General features: G+C 57.5%; 1 protein-coding gene across 1 annotated transcript; it reads right to left on the reverse strand.

Moving 5' to 3' along the window:
* Window positions 1-1,456: 1,456 nt before the first annotated feature.
* Window positions 1,457-11,582, reverse strand: BRI3 (brain protein I3). Its single transcript, XM_003895722.4, has 3 exons — window positions 11,310-11,582; window positions 10,796-10,898; window positions 1,457-1,869 (listed from the first exon to the last, which is right to left on the reverse strand). The coding sequence occupies exons 1-3, from the start codon at window positions 11,449-11,451 to the stop codon at window positions 1,737-1,739; spliced, it is 378 nt and encodes a 125-aa protein (XP_003895771.1). The 5' UTR covers window positions 11,452-11,582; the 3' UTR covers window positions 1,457-1,736.
* Window positions 11,583-16,449: the final 4,867 nt, after the last annotated feature.

Here is a 16,449-nt window from a genome sequence, read left to right on the forward strand (position 1 = left end):
TGGAGAAACCCCTGCCCTCCGTCCGACTGCACCAGAGCTGTAAGTGCTAAGACGCTTTGCCTGCCCTTATCACAGCCACATGTAGCACTTGACAAAATCCCTTCCGAGAGCTCCTTTTCTTGGTAGTTAGGAGTCACTGACTGGAGTCGCTGCACACAGCCCATCCAGGACACAGGCCTGGGCGTCGGAGTCACAGCTCCTTGTGTTCTCACTCTGCTAGCTGGCCAAAGCTGCATCCATTACCAATACACTCAAACTTCTCGGAGTCCTGGTTTCTCCGTGTTTGAATCGGGTACAGACTCTCGAGGATACGTGTAAAGCCAGGATGACCTCTGGTGCCTGGAGAGGGCGGGTTTTTCAGCCTAGCAGCCATGATGCCCTCAGAACCTGGCCCTGTGGTACAGATGTGAGGACTGCACACTGGCTGCCCTAAGGCCGGGGCTGGAATTCACCTCTGACTGCCAAAGATCTGGATCCAATTCCCAGCCCGGCCTAGGTATAGGGGAATCCCAGCATTTTGTGAGACTGAGGCAGGCACGTCACCTGAGGTCAGGAGTCTCTACTAAAAATACAAAAATTAGACAGGCGTGGTGGTGCGTGCCTGTGATCCCAGCCACTCGGGAGCCTGAGGCAGGAGAATCGCTTGAACCCGGGAGGCAGAGGTTGCAGTGAGCCAGATCATGCCGCTGCCCTGCAGCCCGGGTGACAGATTTCCAGCCCAGCCGCTGTGTGTGTGTTGTGGGGTGCTGGGGCTGTGGCTTATCACCTCTCCTTTGGCCTTAAGTGTACTACTTTCCTGTGAGGCTGAGACTGGGAGAGGTTACATGCAGGTAAGCCAGTGGACGTGGGCGATGCTTCAGGCTCCTTCCAGCCAGGTCCAGCAGTGTCACCATCTGCTTCTGCTGGGAGGACAAACCAGACGCATGCCCCCCACCCTGCCCCGCCCCCAGGAAGGGCTGCAGGCACCATGAACTATATGTTAACGCCCCCAGTCTGTCCTACAGCAGGGCCTGCAGCCACGTGAGAATTCAGTCCATGCAAACCCCGTGGCCATGTTCCCCACTTCAGACATCAGAGGCAGGGCTCAGCCCCATCTGGTGCCATGGGTGACACCTGGCCTTTGGCATTCCCCCTTGGGGATGGTTCTGGTTTTGTTACGGGGTTGAAGACTAGGACCTGGGGGTCTCAGATGTAACCTGCAGGCCCCAGGTTCCACCTCCCAGAGCAGAACGGGGGGATGACCTTGTCCTTGGCACCGAGGTGCCTGTTCTGTAAATGTCAAGGGATTATAATTTTAATAATAAAGAACTTGAAAACAAGCATATTTTCTTGAGCTGTAAGCGCCTGTTGAATACAAGGTGGTCAGGCCTGGCCTGGGGAGCGCCAAGGCAGCAATGCTGGCGTCGTTCCGGTCTCTCCTGGGTGTCTGAAAGCACCGAGTAAGCAGCACCAGGTCAACAATGGTATGAATCTCATTTATTGAAAACATTATTTCTCACCTTTCTCAAATTGAAGACTGCAGAAAATAAAAGCAGTGCTTTATTGAGTTGTCATGAGCCTCGGGCGGGAGCAGCAGCGCTGCCGCTCCACACTCCGGGAAACCGCAGCTGGCGTGTGCCACATCTGTCCCACCTCGCTTTACAAAACAGTTCTGAAGCTTAATCAAATAAAACTATTGTACACAACATTTACATTAGAAAAAGAGCTGGGGTAGGAGAGCCGGACCTGCTGCTCCTTTAAGCGAAGGTGGCTCCACAGTTGGGGCATCTTCGCTTCCTCAAGGCAAAACAGCAGATGAACCCAAAGGGGAACAGGATGATCGCCAGGAAGATGCCCAGGAAGGTGAAGCAGTCCTCCAGCACCCCGACCCTGCGGCAGAGACAGGCAGAGAGGGCGGCACTGTTAGGACCCGGGCAGCCAGAACCCTCACCCCTCCCACCCTTGCACTCAACCAAGCAGTGGCCATGACTGACATGAGGACCTCCGGTGAGGGACAGTGACAATCCGCCCGAGAAAACAGCCCCCCACCGCCCAGCCACAGCCCACTGGCCCAGAGAGCCCCAAGAACCATCTGCATGTGCTGGTTCATAGAATGGCCAGAGCTGCTATTTAATCACTAACATTAAAAGAAAAGGGGAAGAATAAAACAGTTGAAAAGTCTTATCAGTTAACCTTGAAAGGCAAGGCTGGGTGCATGGTGGCTCCTGCCTGTAATCCCACCACTCTGGGAGGCAGAGGCGGGTGGATCACCTGAGTTCAGGAGTTCAAGACCAGCCTGGCCAACATGGTGAAACCCTGTCTCTACCAACAATACAAAAATTTGCCAGGCGTGGTGGCACGTGCCTGCAGTCCCGGCTACTTGGGAGGCTGAGACAAAGAGAATCACTTGAATCCAGGAGGCAGAGGTTGCAGTGAGCCGAGATAGAGCCACTATACTCCAGACTGGGTGACAGAGCGAGACTCCATCTCAAAAAGTAAAACCTTGAGAGGCAAGATCATTTTGGTGCCACAAGCCACACATATCTGCTCTTAGAAAAGGAGCAACCAGAGGCCGGGCACGGTGGCTCACATCTGTAATCCCAGCACTTTGGGAGGCCAAGGCAGGTGGATCACGAGGTCAGGAGATCAAGACCATCCTGGCTAACACAGTGAAACACTGTCTCTACTAAAAAATACAAAAATTAGGCCAGGCCAGTGGCCTCAAGCCCTAATCCCAGCACTTTGGGAGGCCAAGACGGGTGGGATCACGCAGGTCAGAGATCGAGACCATCCTGGCTAACACGGTGAAACCCCATCTCTACTAAAAAAAAAATACACAAAAAACTAGCCGGGCGTAGGTGGCTGGCGCCTGTAGTCCCAGCTACTGGGGAAGCTGAGGCAGGAATGGCGTGAACCCGGGAGGTGGAGCTTGCAGTGAGCTGAGATCCGGCCACTGTACTCCAGCCTGGGCAACAGAGCAAGACTGTCTCAAAAAAAAAAAAAAAAAAAAAAAAAAAGGCATTGGGGCAGGCGCCTGTAGTCCCAGCTACTCAGGAGGCTGAGGCAGGAGAACGACATGAACCCGGGAGGCAGAGCTTGCAGTGAGCTGTGATCGCGCCACTGCACTCCAGCCTGGGTGACAGAGCAAGACTCCGTCTCAAAAAAAAAAAAAAAAGAAAAGAAAAGGAGCAACCAGCAAGCTTAGTGGTCCCGTCAGTGTTTGGGCTTTTGTTGGATTTCTGTTCCTTTGGTAGTGGGGGTGGGTTAATGGGAGACTGCAGTCGGCCATGTTCACACAATGTCTGAAGAAATAATGTCTTATTTCTCAAAATGGGATCTCAAAGCCTCCTCTTCAACAAAGTTCAATGTAACAGACTAAGACACCTAAAGGCCATCCCACAAATCCTGCACCAGTGAGCATAGGTTCAGTGACCTGCAATCATCGAACCCAAGTGTCAGTTTCAGAGGCCCTAAAAGTAGGAAGCCAGGAGCCGAGTGCTCAGCTCAGCTCCTTAGGCTATTTCTGGAAAGTTCTGGACACAGCTGAAATTAACCACACTAGCCAGCTCAGCACAAATGAGAAAAGCTTTGCTCCCACCAGACAGGCAGCCCCCTGCGGGCTCCTTCTGGTCCTCCTGGGGGCCCAAACCCTTCCATCCAGGCAGTACTGAAGTAAGTGGAGAGAGAACACAACAGGGTGGGGGTGTCTGACAGGTGATGGGAGCTGGTGCTTAGTGGGGAAGGGGAGCCTACAACAAGGTGGTGTGGTCACCCGCCTGCAACAGGGAAGCGTGACTACCTGTGCCTTGCTAAGGGAAGAAAACTTGGCCACCTGGGGAACCCTACTCCCATCCCAGCACCCTGCATGTTTCCAAGCTGCTTTCTGGGAGTTTGGACTCATGAGGGCCACTGCCTCCACCACTGCTAGGCAAGGCAGGCTGGGGAGCCCAAACCCCACCCACAGAACCTATTCCCTGCTTCTCCCGGGATTATGGAAAATAAACCAGAATATTCTGAAGTTGGGCTTTCCACTGCTGAAAGAAAAAGTTGCCAGGTACGGTGGTTCACGCCTGTCATCCCAACACTTTGGGAGGCCGAGGCAGGCAGATCACCTGAGGTCAGAAGTTCGAGACCAGCCTGGTCAACATGGTGAAACCACGTTTCTACTAAAAATACAAAAGTTAGCCAGGCATAGTGGCGGGCACCTGTAATCCCAGCTACTTGGGAGGCTGAGACAGAACTGCTTGAACCCGGGAGGTGGAGGTTGCAGTGAGCCGAGATCGCACCATTGCACTCCAGCCTTTGCAACAAGAGCAAAACTCTGTCTCAAAAAAAAAAAAAAAAGAAAAGAAAAACACTTCATGCCCATCTGCCTCCCTCCGGCCTCCTCAGGGAGGTCCCTTCAGCCATCTCCAATGGAGCTGGACACGGTGGCTCACGCCTGCAACTGCAGCACTTTGGGAGGCTGAGGCGGATCACTTAAAGCCAGCAGTTCAAAACCAGCCTGGGCAACAAAGTAAAACCCCCCTGTAACACCTCTACAACAATTTAAAAGTAGCCAGACACGGTGGTACACATTTGGAAAAGGGGGACCATTCAGCCGGTTTGGGGAAACTTTTCTCCTAGAGTCCCTGTGTCCATTCGTTCTCAAAAGGCTCTGAGCAGTCCTGCGGCCGGCCCTCTTGTACCCAGTGTTCCCCAGACTCACACAGCGCCACCTGTCTGTGTGGAGGGGCGGAGCTGGGCTGCAGAGCACACGGTGAAGCTCCAAGGCAAAGCCAAGCCAAAGACCGGAGCCTGTCAGCAAAGTTTCTACTTCTTGCGTGGACTTTTACAAAAGTGTCCCCTGTCTAAGCACCACAAGGTCGTCAGGCCACCACACTTGTTCAGCCTTGCCCAGGGCTGCCCCTGCCAGTCCAGACTGGGCAGGACACCTCCGCCCAGCCCTGCCGAGTGCAGCTTGCCCTGCCCGGCTCCAGGACCTTCTCCCCGGGGTGTCGGGTGGGCAGAAGCCCCAGCTGCCACAGCTCCCAAGACCACATAGTCGAGGTGGGGGAGCCCCGGGAAGGCCAAGCACCAGCTGTGTCCCCACAGATGGCCATGACAGGCTCCGGGGGAGCTGGAGGGAGCATCTGGGCTTCCATTCCCGTTTCCTCCACGGCATCTACGGTCAAATCCCAGGAAACACACTGGCTGTATATTCTGGTTAGAAAATGTCCCATGAAAAAGCAGACAGGGAGGGTGAACCAGCTGAGAAATCCTTCCAGGGAAGAAGCCTGCCCCCTGGAGTGGTCCCCAGTGCCACCAGGCCCCCCTCAGCCAGCCCAATCAGTGACCATCTGAGCACCTCGCCTCAGGACCAGAGCTGCTGAGAGGCAGGGCTGCGGGCAGAGCCGACTGCCTGTTCAAAGGCCCAGAGGTGCCTGGGAGGAGGCTGGGCAAAGGGGTGTGGGTGGGAAGCCTGGCTGGAGCCCGCCCATGGGGCACAGCAGAGACATCCAGGTGCAATGGTGCAATGGGCGGGGGTGGGGCTTCAGTGCTGCCTGGTGGCCCCGCCCACACCAGCTTCCTACCTGCAGCTGCTGCTCTCACCAAGTCCAAGGGCAGCAGCGCCCTCCTGCTTCCTAATTCTCCATCCAGACCCCAAAACCCACCTACTCCGTCAGAGCTGAGAAGTGCAGGAAGACTGCTCACTCACGTTGGATTCCCACTGCCACGGGCCAGGGCGCTGGCCCGCCTGAGCGCCAGGATTTCCAGCAGCGCCAGCCCAGCCCACCCAGGCCCCGGCGCCTCACTTCTCAGCACCTTGATTCCCAGCCCTGGGGCTGCAAGCAGCGCCATGGGCCAAACCAAACGCACTGACCCCACGGCCTCCCAGGCACAGGGAAACACCCTCCTCCTTCCAACCCACGGAGCTTCCGTCCAGACCCATCCTGTCCTCAGCCAGAGCACAGGGCTGGCCCGTTTGTGCCACCCTGGGCTGAGCCCCTCAGTCCGGGGACCCACTCTGGCACCTCCTAGGGCAGCCTCCCCATCCCTGGTCCATTCAACCCCACCCGCCTGCCCGCCTCCACGCCACTTAAAGACAGGGCAGGAAGGCCAAGGCCCCTGGGTCTCTGGGGAGAGCGAGTCTGTTTCCCTGCAGTGCCGCCCGGGAACTGGGCAGATCCAGCCGCCCCAGGAGGCTCAGGCCTCCGCCAGCAACAGGAGGCTGTGATCCACACCCGAGAACCCTGAACGGGCTTCGAAGACCCGAGGGCTGGCCAGGAGAATTCGGCCCTCACCTCTGGCTCTGGGGTCAGCTGGAGGGTGGGCAGCATACCCTACCCCCCAGGATTCCACAGCCGCATCCACAACTTCGAACACCAAGAGGCGCTGAAGGCAGAACTCGCCGTCACTTGACAGCAAACTCACCTGGCAGCAACATGTGACCTGAACTGGTGTGTGGCTATTTATAGTCGTAATTTATCCTAGTTTATCTGAATATTCATGTCTTGCTGCAGAAATATTAATGTTTTAACTGCAGTACTGCCCTAGACCTCAAAAGGCGTGTTGGCATCATGTGCTTTTTAAAACCCCAAATCTTCTGAACTGAGAAACACGATCCAACTTCTAGGCCAAGACTCCCCAAGCTGCAGGGCCAGCACTGGAGGGGAGAAGGGGAACCCCCGCACCGGAACAGCTGCCGTCCCCGCCAGCCTGTCCGTCCCCACGGCCTCCAGTTCTCCCTTCCAAACCCAGAAGAGCCCACCTGGGTTGGTGGGGTGGGTTTCAACCTTCTCAACCGCTCGGGTCCTGACCGGCTCCCTCTAGCTGCCCCTCCCCCACTCTTGCGCAATAGGCCACGCGGCCAGGGAGGGATCATGGCCACTGGCGAAATTAGGGAACTGACTAATTCCAAGAGCACTCCCTTAAGGCGACTCCAGCCCTGCAGTGAAAGTGGCCAGTCATGCCACTGTCATCCACCCGGAGCTGGGCCCTGGGACAGTGGAGGCCACAGGGCTCCCGCCTCACCAGGGACAGAAGGGGCTGGCAGCAGGGCTCTGAGCTGCCCAGGGAAAGGGCCATCCTCACCCTTCCTGTATCCCCACAGGCACTTTACAGGAGCCTGAAGCCCAGGGTGTGTCCAGGGCCTCCCAGCAGGGAAGGGCGTGGCTGGGATCTGAACCCGGATGGGCTCCCCAGTCACAAGCACCCATCCTGCAGGCCCGTTCTCCCTCCAAGGCAGCCCCCAAAGGCAGTCAGTGTCACAGGGGGCTGCCCCAGGGCACCCAGCTGCCCTCTGTGCATACACAGTGGCCTCGAGGCACCATCCACGCCCAGGAACAACGCCAGACCACCACACCTTGCTGGAAGGCCGAGCTCGCCAGGAAAAGGGGAGACACAGGGCTTCCTCAGAGGGCTGCGGGCCTGAAGCCATACTCAGCGCAGGGTGAGGTGGCCCCAAAGCAGCTCCAGCCAGCTTCTGGCTGCCCCAGGGTATCCACTCCCCCCACAGGGGTGGGGGAGCTGCCTCGCTTAGGGACAGTTCACCAGGACCTCCCAGGGCCATTCCCAGCAAACCCAAGGGCCAGGGCCAGTCCCAGCCTCTCCTGTGGAAGAAAAGCCTGAGACTCTGCCTGCCACTACACCCACCCCAGCGGTGCCACTTGGCCCGCAGCTGGGGGCAAAGCCCAAGGTTAGAAACTCAGGAGGCCACTGAGGCAGCACTCGGACCCTGAGGTCCACAACCCTGCCCAGCAAACAGCCTAGGCCCAAGCTCCAGCCCATCCGCTGCCCCCACACCTCAGGCCAAGACTGTCAGGACAGGGACAGCCCATAGGCCATGCATATGGGCAGGGCCGTCCCAGCTAACTCAGCTACTTCCTCAACCAGGGGAGCGCTGGCTTCCAGGTCACAGGTGGTAGGAGGGACCAGCCCCTCCATCACCATCATCTGGAAGCCCAAGGATGTCACAGGCTCCTTCCCCTCCAGCCCTTCCCAGTCTCCACAGTCACCCCCGTGCCCTCCACAGCCCACCTCTGCCCCTCAAGGGCCGTGGCAACCTCCATGCTGGCTACTGAGCCGCACCCTGGACCTCTGAGCAACATCCGCCCTCCACAGCTGTTCCTTTCACCGTCCCTAGGAAAGGTGAAATCCTTTTCAGGACTTCCTCTCTGGTCACCCCCAAAACTAAGTGCCCAATGACAGCCCAGCCATACTCATGGGGGACTGGTGCGGGCCAGGCCCTGTGTTGCCAGGGCCTTCCCCACTCCTGCGTTCCTGGTTTTCAGGGCACAGGCTCTGCTCCAGCCCAGCACAGCCACCTCATCCTGCACCTAGGTATAACCACACCCTAGCAGAGAAAGACTGGCCTCCCTGGGCAGAGAGGCCCAGGCCTTGGGCAGGGAAGGGCAGGGCAGGGCAGGGCAGGCGTGAAGCAGGAGGGCAGGAGGAACAGGGGCATATCCACCGCTGGGCTGCGGAAATGCTTCCTCATAAACGGCTAAAAAGGGCAGACGGAGTCAGGAAGCTTCAGCAAAGGCCTGGCCAGGGCAGCAGAGCCACAAGGGACATAGGCTTCTCTGGCCAAGCCTCACTCAGAAGGACTAACAGACGTGTGACTTGGACAAATTCCTGCCATGCCACCAGGCAGGGAGGGGGACAGAGCCCGGTGGGCTGGACCTGGGGCAGGAGGAAGTGTGGTCACGTGAGCGGTATCCTGTCTCCCAGCCCCAAGACGGCAGGCGGTGGCCAGACAACCAGACATGTGTGTCTCCACTCTTCTCGTAGAAAGGAGTGGCCCAGGGACCACACACCCCCTCCCGATGCCAGCAGCAGAGCACCCAGCCCCCTGCTCGCCCTCTGGCTGCTGCAGGGCACAGAAGCCCATCCCATGCCCAATGCTGCTGCAGAGGCCAAGCCTCGGGGAGCGGGGGCCACTCTCCAGCATCCAGGGCACCACAGGCAGAGTGCAGGGACTTGTGTGCTGGGAGGGCCTGGCTGCAACCCAAGGGGTCGCCGGAGGATCAAAGAGTGCTCTGGTCCCAACTTAAAGGACTAAGGACCCCCCAACCTTGTCCAGAGAGGACCCAGCCTCCACCCAGGCATGGTGCAGCTGCCCAAGGGCAGAGAGCACAGTGATCAAGTAACTGAGGACCCCACTCCTGTAGCCTCTGGGGGCCAAGCCCAAGATCCTCCACAGCAGAGCAGAGCACAGCCTGACCCCACTCCAGGTTCTGCATAGCTGGGGGGCACCGCCGGGTCAGCGGAAGCCACGGGCCTCCACAGGGACACAGCTCCCACCTAGGGAAGGGGAAGTGGCAGGGCCAGCACCCCCATACCGACAGCAACTGCGCCGCCACCTGGGCGCGCCCCCAGCCCTGGGATATCTGGGCCATCCCTCGCTGCCGCTGGTCTCCCACATCTCCAAGTTCAGGGGGTTGGGCAGAGAAGAGCTAAGAGCTTCAGAGACACCTCACCAGGCACCCTCATGTCCCAGACGGGGAAACAGGCCCCGCTGTTCCTGGCAGGACCAGGACTGGAATCCAGCTCCTCCGGCAGGCTGGACACTGGGATGGCAAGGCATGGACAATGACACGCAGGCAGACCCTCTGCTCCTCCATGTTCTGAGTCCCCTCCATGTGCCTTCACACCCACACAGCTCTGCCAGCCCCCACAACCCGGTGCAGCTCCCAGAGAAAACTATGTCCCGGAGGCAGCCGGCGCCCCGCCCTGCCCTCCCCTCCACCTTCACTCCAAAGGCCAATGTTTCTGCTGGGTGGCGACCAACTGTGTCAAACTGACGTCCCAGTTAGGGTTTGTCACGGGGTCCCTATGCAGGCAAGCGGCCACAACCTGCCCCTGAGGTCCCAGCCTCTTGTCCCCACCTCTGGGATGCCCTCCCTCTTCCCAGGAAGTTGCCTGCTAAGGCTCTGAAATCATTCACTTCCCCATGACTCTGCTCTAGGCCTTACACACACACTTTTGAAATCAAGTATAAGTCCAAACCAGGGTTTCTTAATTCCATCTCAGCGGCTTCAACTTCCTCCTCCCAGACACAGCTGAACACCCTGTCCCCGCCAACTCTGCCCCTACTTTCTAGGCAATCTGAACACCCCCAGCTGCCAAGGATTTATATTTAATTAATCCTTATTTAAATCTGAATCCTCAAAACCTCCACAAAACAATCCTCTAGCTGCACCTCAGGGTCCTATGAAAACCAGAAAGCCTGTGCAGGTCCAATGCGAGGATATCAAAAAAACCACTCCCGCCTCAAAGAACCACGGGGCTTCCATCCTGGTCCAGCTCGTGAAAGGGCGTTTCAAGCCGGCTTTGGCTAAAGCAGCTCTTACAGCCGTCGCTTCTCCCACTGAGGTCTCTCCTGCTGGTGCACTTACTTCCAAATGCCCCTTCCGGGAAAACGAAACCTTCCACCACCTTCGATGATCGACTGCAGAGTAAACTTGCGGAAATTGAAGGAAAATGCAGACACCTGATTCCTTGCAAGTCCCAGAACAAAGACGAAAAGACCACGAGTCCCGTTGTTACCTTTTCTACATCCCAATCACTTGGGGTGCAATACCCCAAAATCTAGGAAAAGGAATCCACCCTTTTGCCCCCACAAAATGTGTTCAGAGCCAATGGTGAGTGGACCCACGGTCTCCCACACCGCATACGGGCAGCCTGTCTGTTCCTCCCATAAAGGGCTCTGATCAAGATCCAAGTCAAGCCGGACCCACTCCCACAAGCAGAGCTGACTTTGTGAAGTCCTGGGGGGTAGGGCGGGGGTCCTCAGCGTTTCCAGGGCCAGTCCCCAGGCTGCAGACCCACTCACCTGCAGACGGGACAGCCTCCCACGACCACGATAGAGTTGGCAGGGTACCGGGTGACGGTCCGGCTGTGGATGTTGTAGACCCTGGGATGGTGGGTGGGTATCCCTGTGGGGGGGAAGACAAGTCATTAGGCTGCAGGGAGGAGAAATCGGACCGCGATGGGGACTACTCATCCCGTACCCCCACCTCCACCCCGCTAAAAAAGCCCCCGGTCTTTTCCACCCTCGGGACGGCCACCGCGGGCCTGATTCGGCGCTAATCTGCCAACAGCGAGCGCCTCGTGACACAAAGTTCATCTGGGGCAGGAATCCGGCCCCGCTGGGTACGACGGGCCCGAGGACGAGAGCCCCGGGGAAGAGGCTGGCCCTCGGCGACGCGGGGTCCCGAAGCCGGCCCGGGGACCTCCAGCTCCAGGAAGGACCCCCGGGCGGGCCCCGCCGGCCTCCGGACCCGCGTCCCCCGCACGGGCTTGCCCCCTCGGAAGCCGCTGGCGGGGAAAGTTGGTTCCGGGCCCACCTGTGACGAGGTAGGGGTAGGGCGGCGGCGGGGGCGCGGCGGGGATGGCGCCGTAGCCGTGCGGGCCGCACGCGTAGTCGCCCTGGCCGGCCTCCAGGTTGTAGGCGGGCGGCCGCTCCTGCAGCAGGGGCTTATGGTCCATGGCGGCCCGGCCGCGCCCGCCGCTCCGGCCCGGCTTGGCTCGGTCGGCCCCGGCGGGGGACGCGGCGGCGGCGGCGGCGGGGACGCGGCAGTCCGGGTGGCTCGGGTCCCTCTGAGGCAGACGCGGGGCGGGGCGGGGCGGGCGCGCGCCGCGGGCTTCCCCCGCCCTCCCCGACTCAGTCACAAGACCGGGGTCACGTGGGCGACGGGAGGCGGGGAGCGAGGGCGGGGCCGGCGGGGCGTCTTAAAGGGGCCGCGCCCTCCCGAAGCCGCCCTGCCAGCTGCGCCCTGCGCTCCGCCCCGCCCCCCCGCCGCGGCTCTCGGATCTCCCGTGGAGGGGAGATTTCCCCTCCCCCACCACGACCCAGAGAAGCCCCATAGGGTCGTGACCTTTAGGGCCCGCGGATGCACCCCCACCTCCCGCTACGCCCCCATCTCCCAAGCCGGCCGAGGTCCCCTCACCCGTGGAGGAGGGGGAGGGCGGGGCCTGAGAAGGGGCGGGGCCGGGTGGGTCCCAGGCCGCCCCAACCCCAGCCTTCTGCCCCCGCGATCGCCAGCGCTCCCAGCAATGCAAAGGGTACACCCGGGCGTGCACCCCAGCTGCGGCCTGTGCGGTGCTCAGCTGCGGCGCATTCCCTCCCTTTGCCTTTTTTTGGACAATTAGGTGTTACAGGGGTAGTGGCCAGTGCTTACAAATAACTCCCCCGTTTGGGGACAAAACCATAAATACTGGGCACCTGCCGCGTCTCCTCAGTTTCCCTAATCTTCAGGCAGCCCTGCCAGGTGTTCTGCTTACCCCCTGGAGGACAACACGGGACCGGGATCAGAAGGGGGAGGGGTTTGGCCGTGGCAGGTGCGGGTCAGAGCCCGTATCTAAACCTGGGTGTTTTCTGGCCTCGGGGACCGCGTCAGGCGCCCTCGCTGAAACATTTCCTCATACAGGGTTTCACAGGTTTGCCAGAACAACTTTAAAACGAACGATTGGAACGTTTAGGATTCCTTGCGTCCTTAGCGCCTCTGCACCTTTTCAGGGGCACCTGTAGCTGTTACTGTATTCTGTCTCCAGTTTTCTCACCTGCACTGTAGCTCTGGGACGACTACAGCTCTTCTCGAACCACGCCTTTTTAATTTTTAAAAAATTTTTTGTAGGGAGGGCCGGGGTGGGGGCTCTCTTGCTCTGTCACCAGGCTGCGTGAAGTGACACAATCATTGCTCAATGCAGCCTTGACCTCCTGGGCTCAAGTCATCATCCCACCTCAGCCTCCTCAGTAGCTGGGACCACAGGCACACGCCACCATGCCCAGCTAAGTTTTAAAAATTTTTATATAGGATCTTGCTATGTTGCCCAGGCCAGTCTCAAACTCCTGACCTCAAGCAATCCTTTTGCCTTGGCCCCCCAAAGTGCTGGGATTACAGGTGTGAGCCCCTGCACCTGGCCTTTTTATTTTTTAATAAGGAATCATATATATATATATATATTTTTTTTTTTTTTTTTTTTTTTTTGAAACAGAGTCTCACTCTATGGCCCAGGCTGGAGTGCAGTGATGCAACCCTAGCTCACTACAGCGTCAACATCCTGGGCTCAAGTGATCCTCCCACCTCAGCCTCCTAAGTAGCTGGGGACTACAGGTGCATGCCACGGTGCCCGGCTAATTTTTTTATATTTTGTAGAGATGGGGTGTTGCTATGTTTCCCAGGCTGGTCTCAAACTCCTGGGTTCAAGTGATCCTCCCGCCTCAACCTCCCAAGGTGCTGGGATTATAGGCATGAGCCACCATGCCCACCTGACCATCATATTTCTTTATCACAAGTCCAGCTCTTCGAAGCCCATTCCCATTTTGTACGTCCTGTCCTAGTCATCATCCCCACAATCCTCGAAAGAGGAACTGAGAGGTGGTCCAGGTACACTAGAAGACTGAGGAGTGGCCCCTGGCACTAACGAACAGCCAGATCAAGAGTGGAGACTGGGCTGGGCGTGGTGGCTGACGCCTGTAATCTCAGCACTTTGGGAGGCTGAGGTGGATGGATCACTTGAGGTCAGGAGTTCGAGACCAGCTGGCCAACATGGTGAAACCCTGTCTCTACTAAAAATACAAAAGTTGGCTGGGCATGGTGGGTGGGGGGGGTACCTGTAATCCCTCAGGAAGCTGAGGCATAAGGATCACTTGAACCTGGGAGACGGAAGTTACAGTGAGCCGAGATCGTGCCATTGCACTCCAGCCTGGGCGACAGTGAGGCTCCATCTCAAAAATAAAAAAAAAGAGTGGAGACTGGCCAGGAGTGGCCAAGGGCTTTGGAGCCAGTAGAGGCCCTGGTAGGCAGTGAGGAGGCCATAGTTCTTGGGGGCAGCTGTCCAGGCACCATAGGGTGACAGCCCCTGGCCAGAGAATACTGAGGTGCAACCTCGTGCCTCATCAACCATGAAGAGATGTGGCTCAGGTCAACCCTCCTAACACCTGGTCAACAAGGACCACCTGGATTCTCCTCCCAGCCTTGCAAACTGCTGAAGAGTAGCAGCTGCAGGCCTGGTGATCTCCTTTCCTATCAGAGCAACAAAAGCTGGCACATTTTCCTTCAATTTCATGGCTAATTGTCCCTTCACTTCTCTGCATTTCCTGATAAACCCCACAAAATCCACAGCCGCTGGTCCCCTTCTCTTCCAGTAATTGTTTTTGCCCCAGCAATGCCCCTGGTTTGGAACTCCAAGTCTGTGAACGCCGGGGTGTCGTTTTGGGATGTCCCAGCATGGCTTTGACCAGTGCTGCCCTCAGACACAAAGCAGTTCCTGCCCCTTCAAACGTGCAGCATGCAGAAGATGGAACTGCTATCCCAGGCTCTGTGTGCAAGCCCTGGGGGGCCAAAGAGGACGATGACAGGGACACAAATAGCAGTCAGATAGGGAGGCAGACAGTAACTGTGGTGAAGGGAGCTTTGTATGGCGAGAGGGGTGGAGGTGCCACACACTGGCTGGTGATGAGCCTGAGTGCCTGGAGAGTTCCAGGACCACAGCCTGGCTGGGAAGGCCAGTGGCGAATCAGCCCCAGGGACCAGTGGCAGAGCATTCCAGGCAGAGTGAACTGTGATCCCAGAGTGTACACAGTGGCCCATTATATGCCAGGGCTTGTCACTGGGTGTGGCCAGAGCCCTGGAAGAGTCTCTAGAAAGTAGAGGTGGGGCTGGGCATTGGCATTGGGATAGCATCCTGTAAGAGCTTATTGGGGAACTGCGTAGAGTTTGAACAGGGGAGTGTGAGCATCAGATTTCAGTATTAGAAAAATGTCTTTGAAGGGAGGGGCACAGTAGCTCATATCTGTCATCCCAGCACTTTTGGAGGCCAAGGTGGGAGGATCGCTAGAGGCCAGGAGTCCGAGACCAGCCTGAGCATCATAGCGAGACCCCCGCGCCCCCGCCCATCTCTACGGAAAATTTAAAAATTAACTGGATGTGGTGGTGCATGCCTCCAGTCCTAGCTACCCAAGAGGCTGAAGTGGAAGGATCACTTGAGCCCAGGAGTTTGAGGCTGCAGTGAGTCATGATCACACCACTGCCGACAGAATAAAGTGAGGCCACCAATCATCTTGGCTGCTATGTGATGACAAATTCGCATGTGCCAGGCTCTGTACACAGCTCTTTATATGGCTGGCATCTCTGCTCATCTGCAGGACCATCCCATGAAAGTGGCCATTCCTTTCCCCCAGGTGCTTGATGAGGAAACTGAGAACTGGACACAGTGGCTCATGCCTGTAATCCCAGCACTTTGGGAGGCCGAGGTGGGCGGATCACTTGAGGCCAGGAGTTCAAGACCAGCCTGGCCAACATGGCGAAACCCCATCTCTACTAAAAATACAAAAATCAGCCGGTGTGGTGGCTCACACCTGTAATCCCAGCTACTCAGGAGGCTGAGGCATGAGATCGCTTGAACCTGGGAGACAGAGGTTGCAGTGAACCGAGATCACGCCACTGCACTCCTGCCTGGGTGACAGCAAGACCGTGTCTCAAAAACAAAAAACAGGTGGCTCACGCCTGTATTCTCAGCACTTTGGGAGGCTGAGGTGGGCTGATCACCTGAGGTCGGGAGTTTGAGACCAGCCTGACCAACATGGAGAAATCCCGTCTCTACTAAAAATACAAAATTAGCTGGGTGTGGTGGTGCATGCCTATAATGCCAGCTACTCAGGAGGCTGAGGCAGGAGAATCGCTTGAACCTGGGAGGCGGAGGTTGTGGTGAGCCGAAATCGTGCCACTGCACTCCAGCCTGGGCAACAAGAGCAAAACTGTGTCTCAGGAAAAAAAAAAAAAAAGCGGGGGCCAGGTGTGGTGGCTCACACCTATAATCACAGCACTTTGGGAGGTTGAGCGGGGCGGATCACTTAAGTCAGGAGTTTGAGACCAGCCCAGCCAACATGGTGAAACCCCGTCTCTACTAAAAATACAAAAATTATGGTGGTACACGCCTGTAGTCCCAGTTACTTGGGAGGCTGAGGCACAAGAATCGCTTAAACCCAGGAGACGGAGGTTGCAGTGAGCCAAGATTGTGCCATTGCACTCCAGCCTGGTGACAGAGCGAAACCCTGTCTCAAAAAGGAAACTGATGCACAGAGAGCTTCCATATGTTTCCAAGGCCTCCCAACCAGTAGAAGTGGGTCTTCAAACAACAGATGTACCACACTTAATCCTAGGATCACCCCACACTGCCTCTATGCCAAGCACACAAGAGAAGTATGCCACCTTTTGCTGGGTGTTTTGTTTTGTTTTGTTTGAGGCAGAGTTTTGCTCTTGTTGCCCAGGCTAGAGTGCAGTTGCACGATCTCGGCTCACCACAACCTCTGCCTCCCGAGTTCAAGCGATTCTCCTGCCTCAGCCTCCCGAGTAGCTGGGATTACAGGGATGTGGCACCACGCCCAGCTAATTTTTTTGTATTTTTAGTAGAGATGGGGTTTCTCCATGTTGGTCAGGCTGGTCTTGAACTCCCAACCTCAGGTGATCCGCCTGCCTCAGC

The sequence above is a fragment of the Papio anubis genome, chromosome 4 (genome assembly GCF_008728515.1).
Source record: "Papio anubis isolate 15944 chromosome 4, Panubis1.0, whole genome shotgun sequence".
Taxonomy (NCBI): domain Eukaryota; kingdom Metazoa; phylum Chordata; class Mammalia; order Primates; family Cercopithecidae; genus Papio; species Papio anubis.

Coding starts and splice junctions, on each gene's coding strand:
- BRI3 (XM_003895722.4), bottom strand. CDS start 11,451: ATGGACCATAAGCCCCTGCTGCAGGAGCGGCCGCCCGCCTACAACCTG. Junction 10,899..11,309: donor CTACCCCTACCTCGTCACAG/GTGGGCCCGGAA, acceptor TCCCCCCCACAG/GGATACCCACCCACCATCCC. Junction 1,870..10,795: donor GGAGGCTGTCCCGTCTGCAG/GTGAGTGGGTCT, acceptor TCTCTGCCGCAG/GGTCGGGGTGCTGGAGGACT.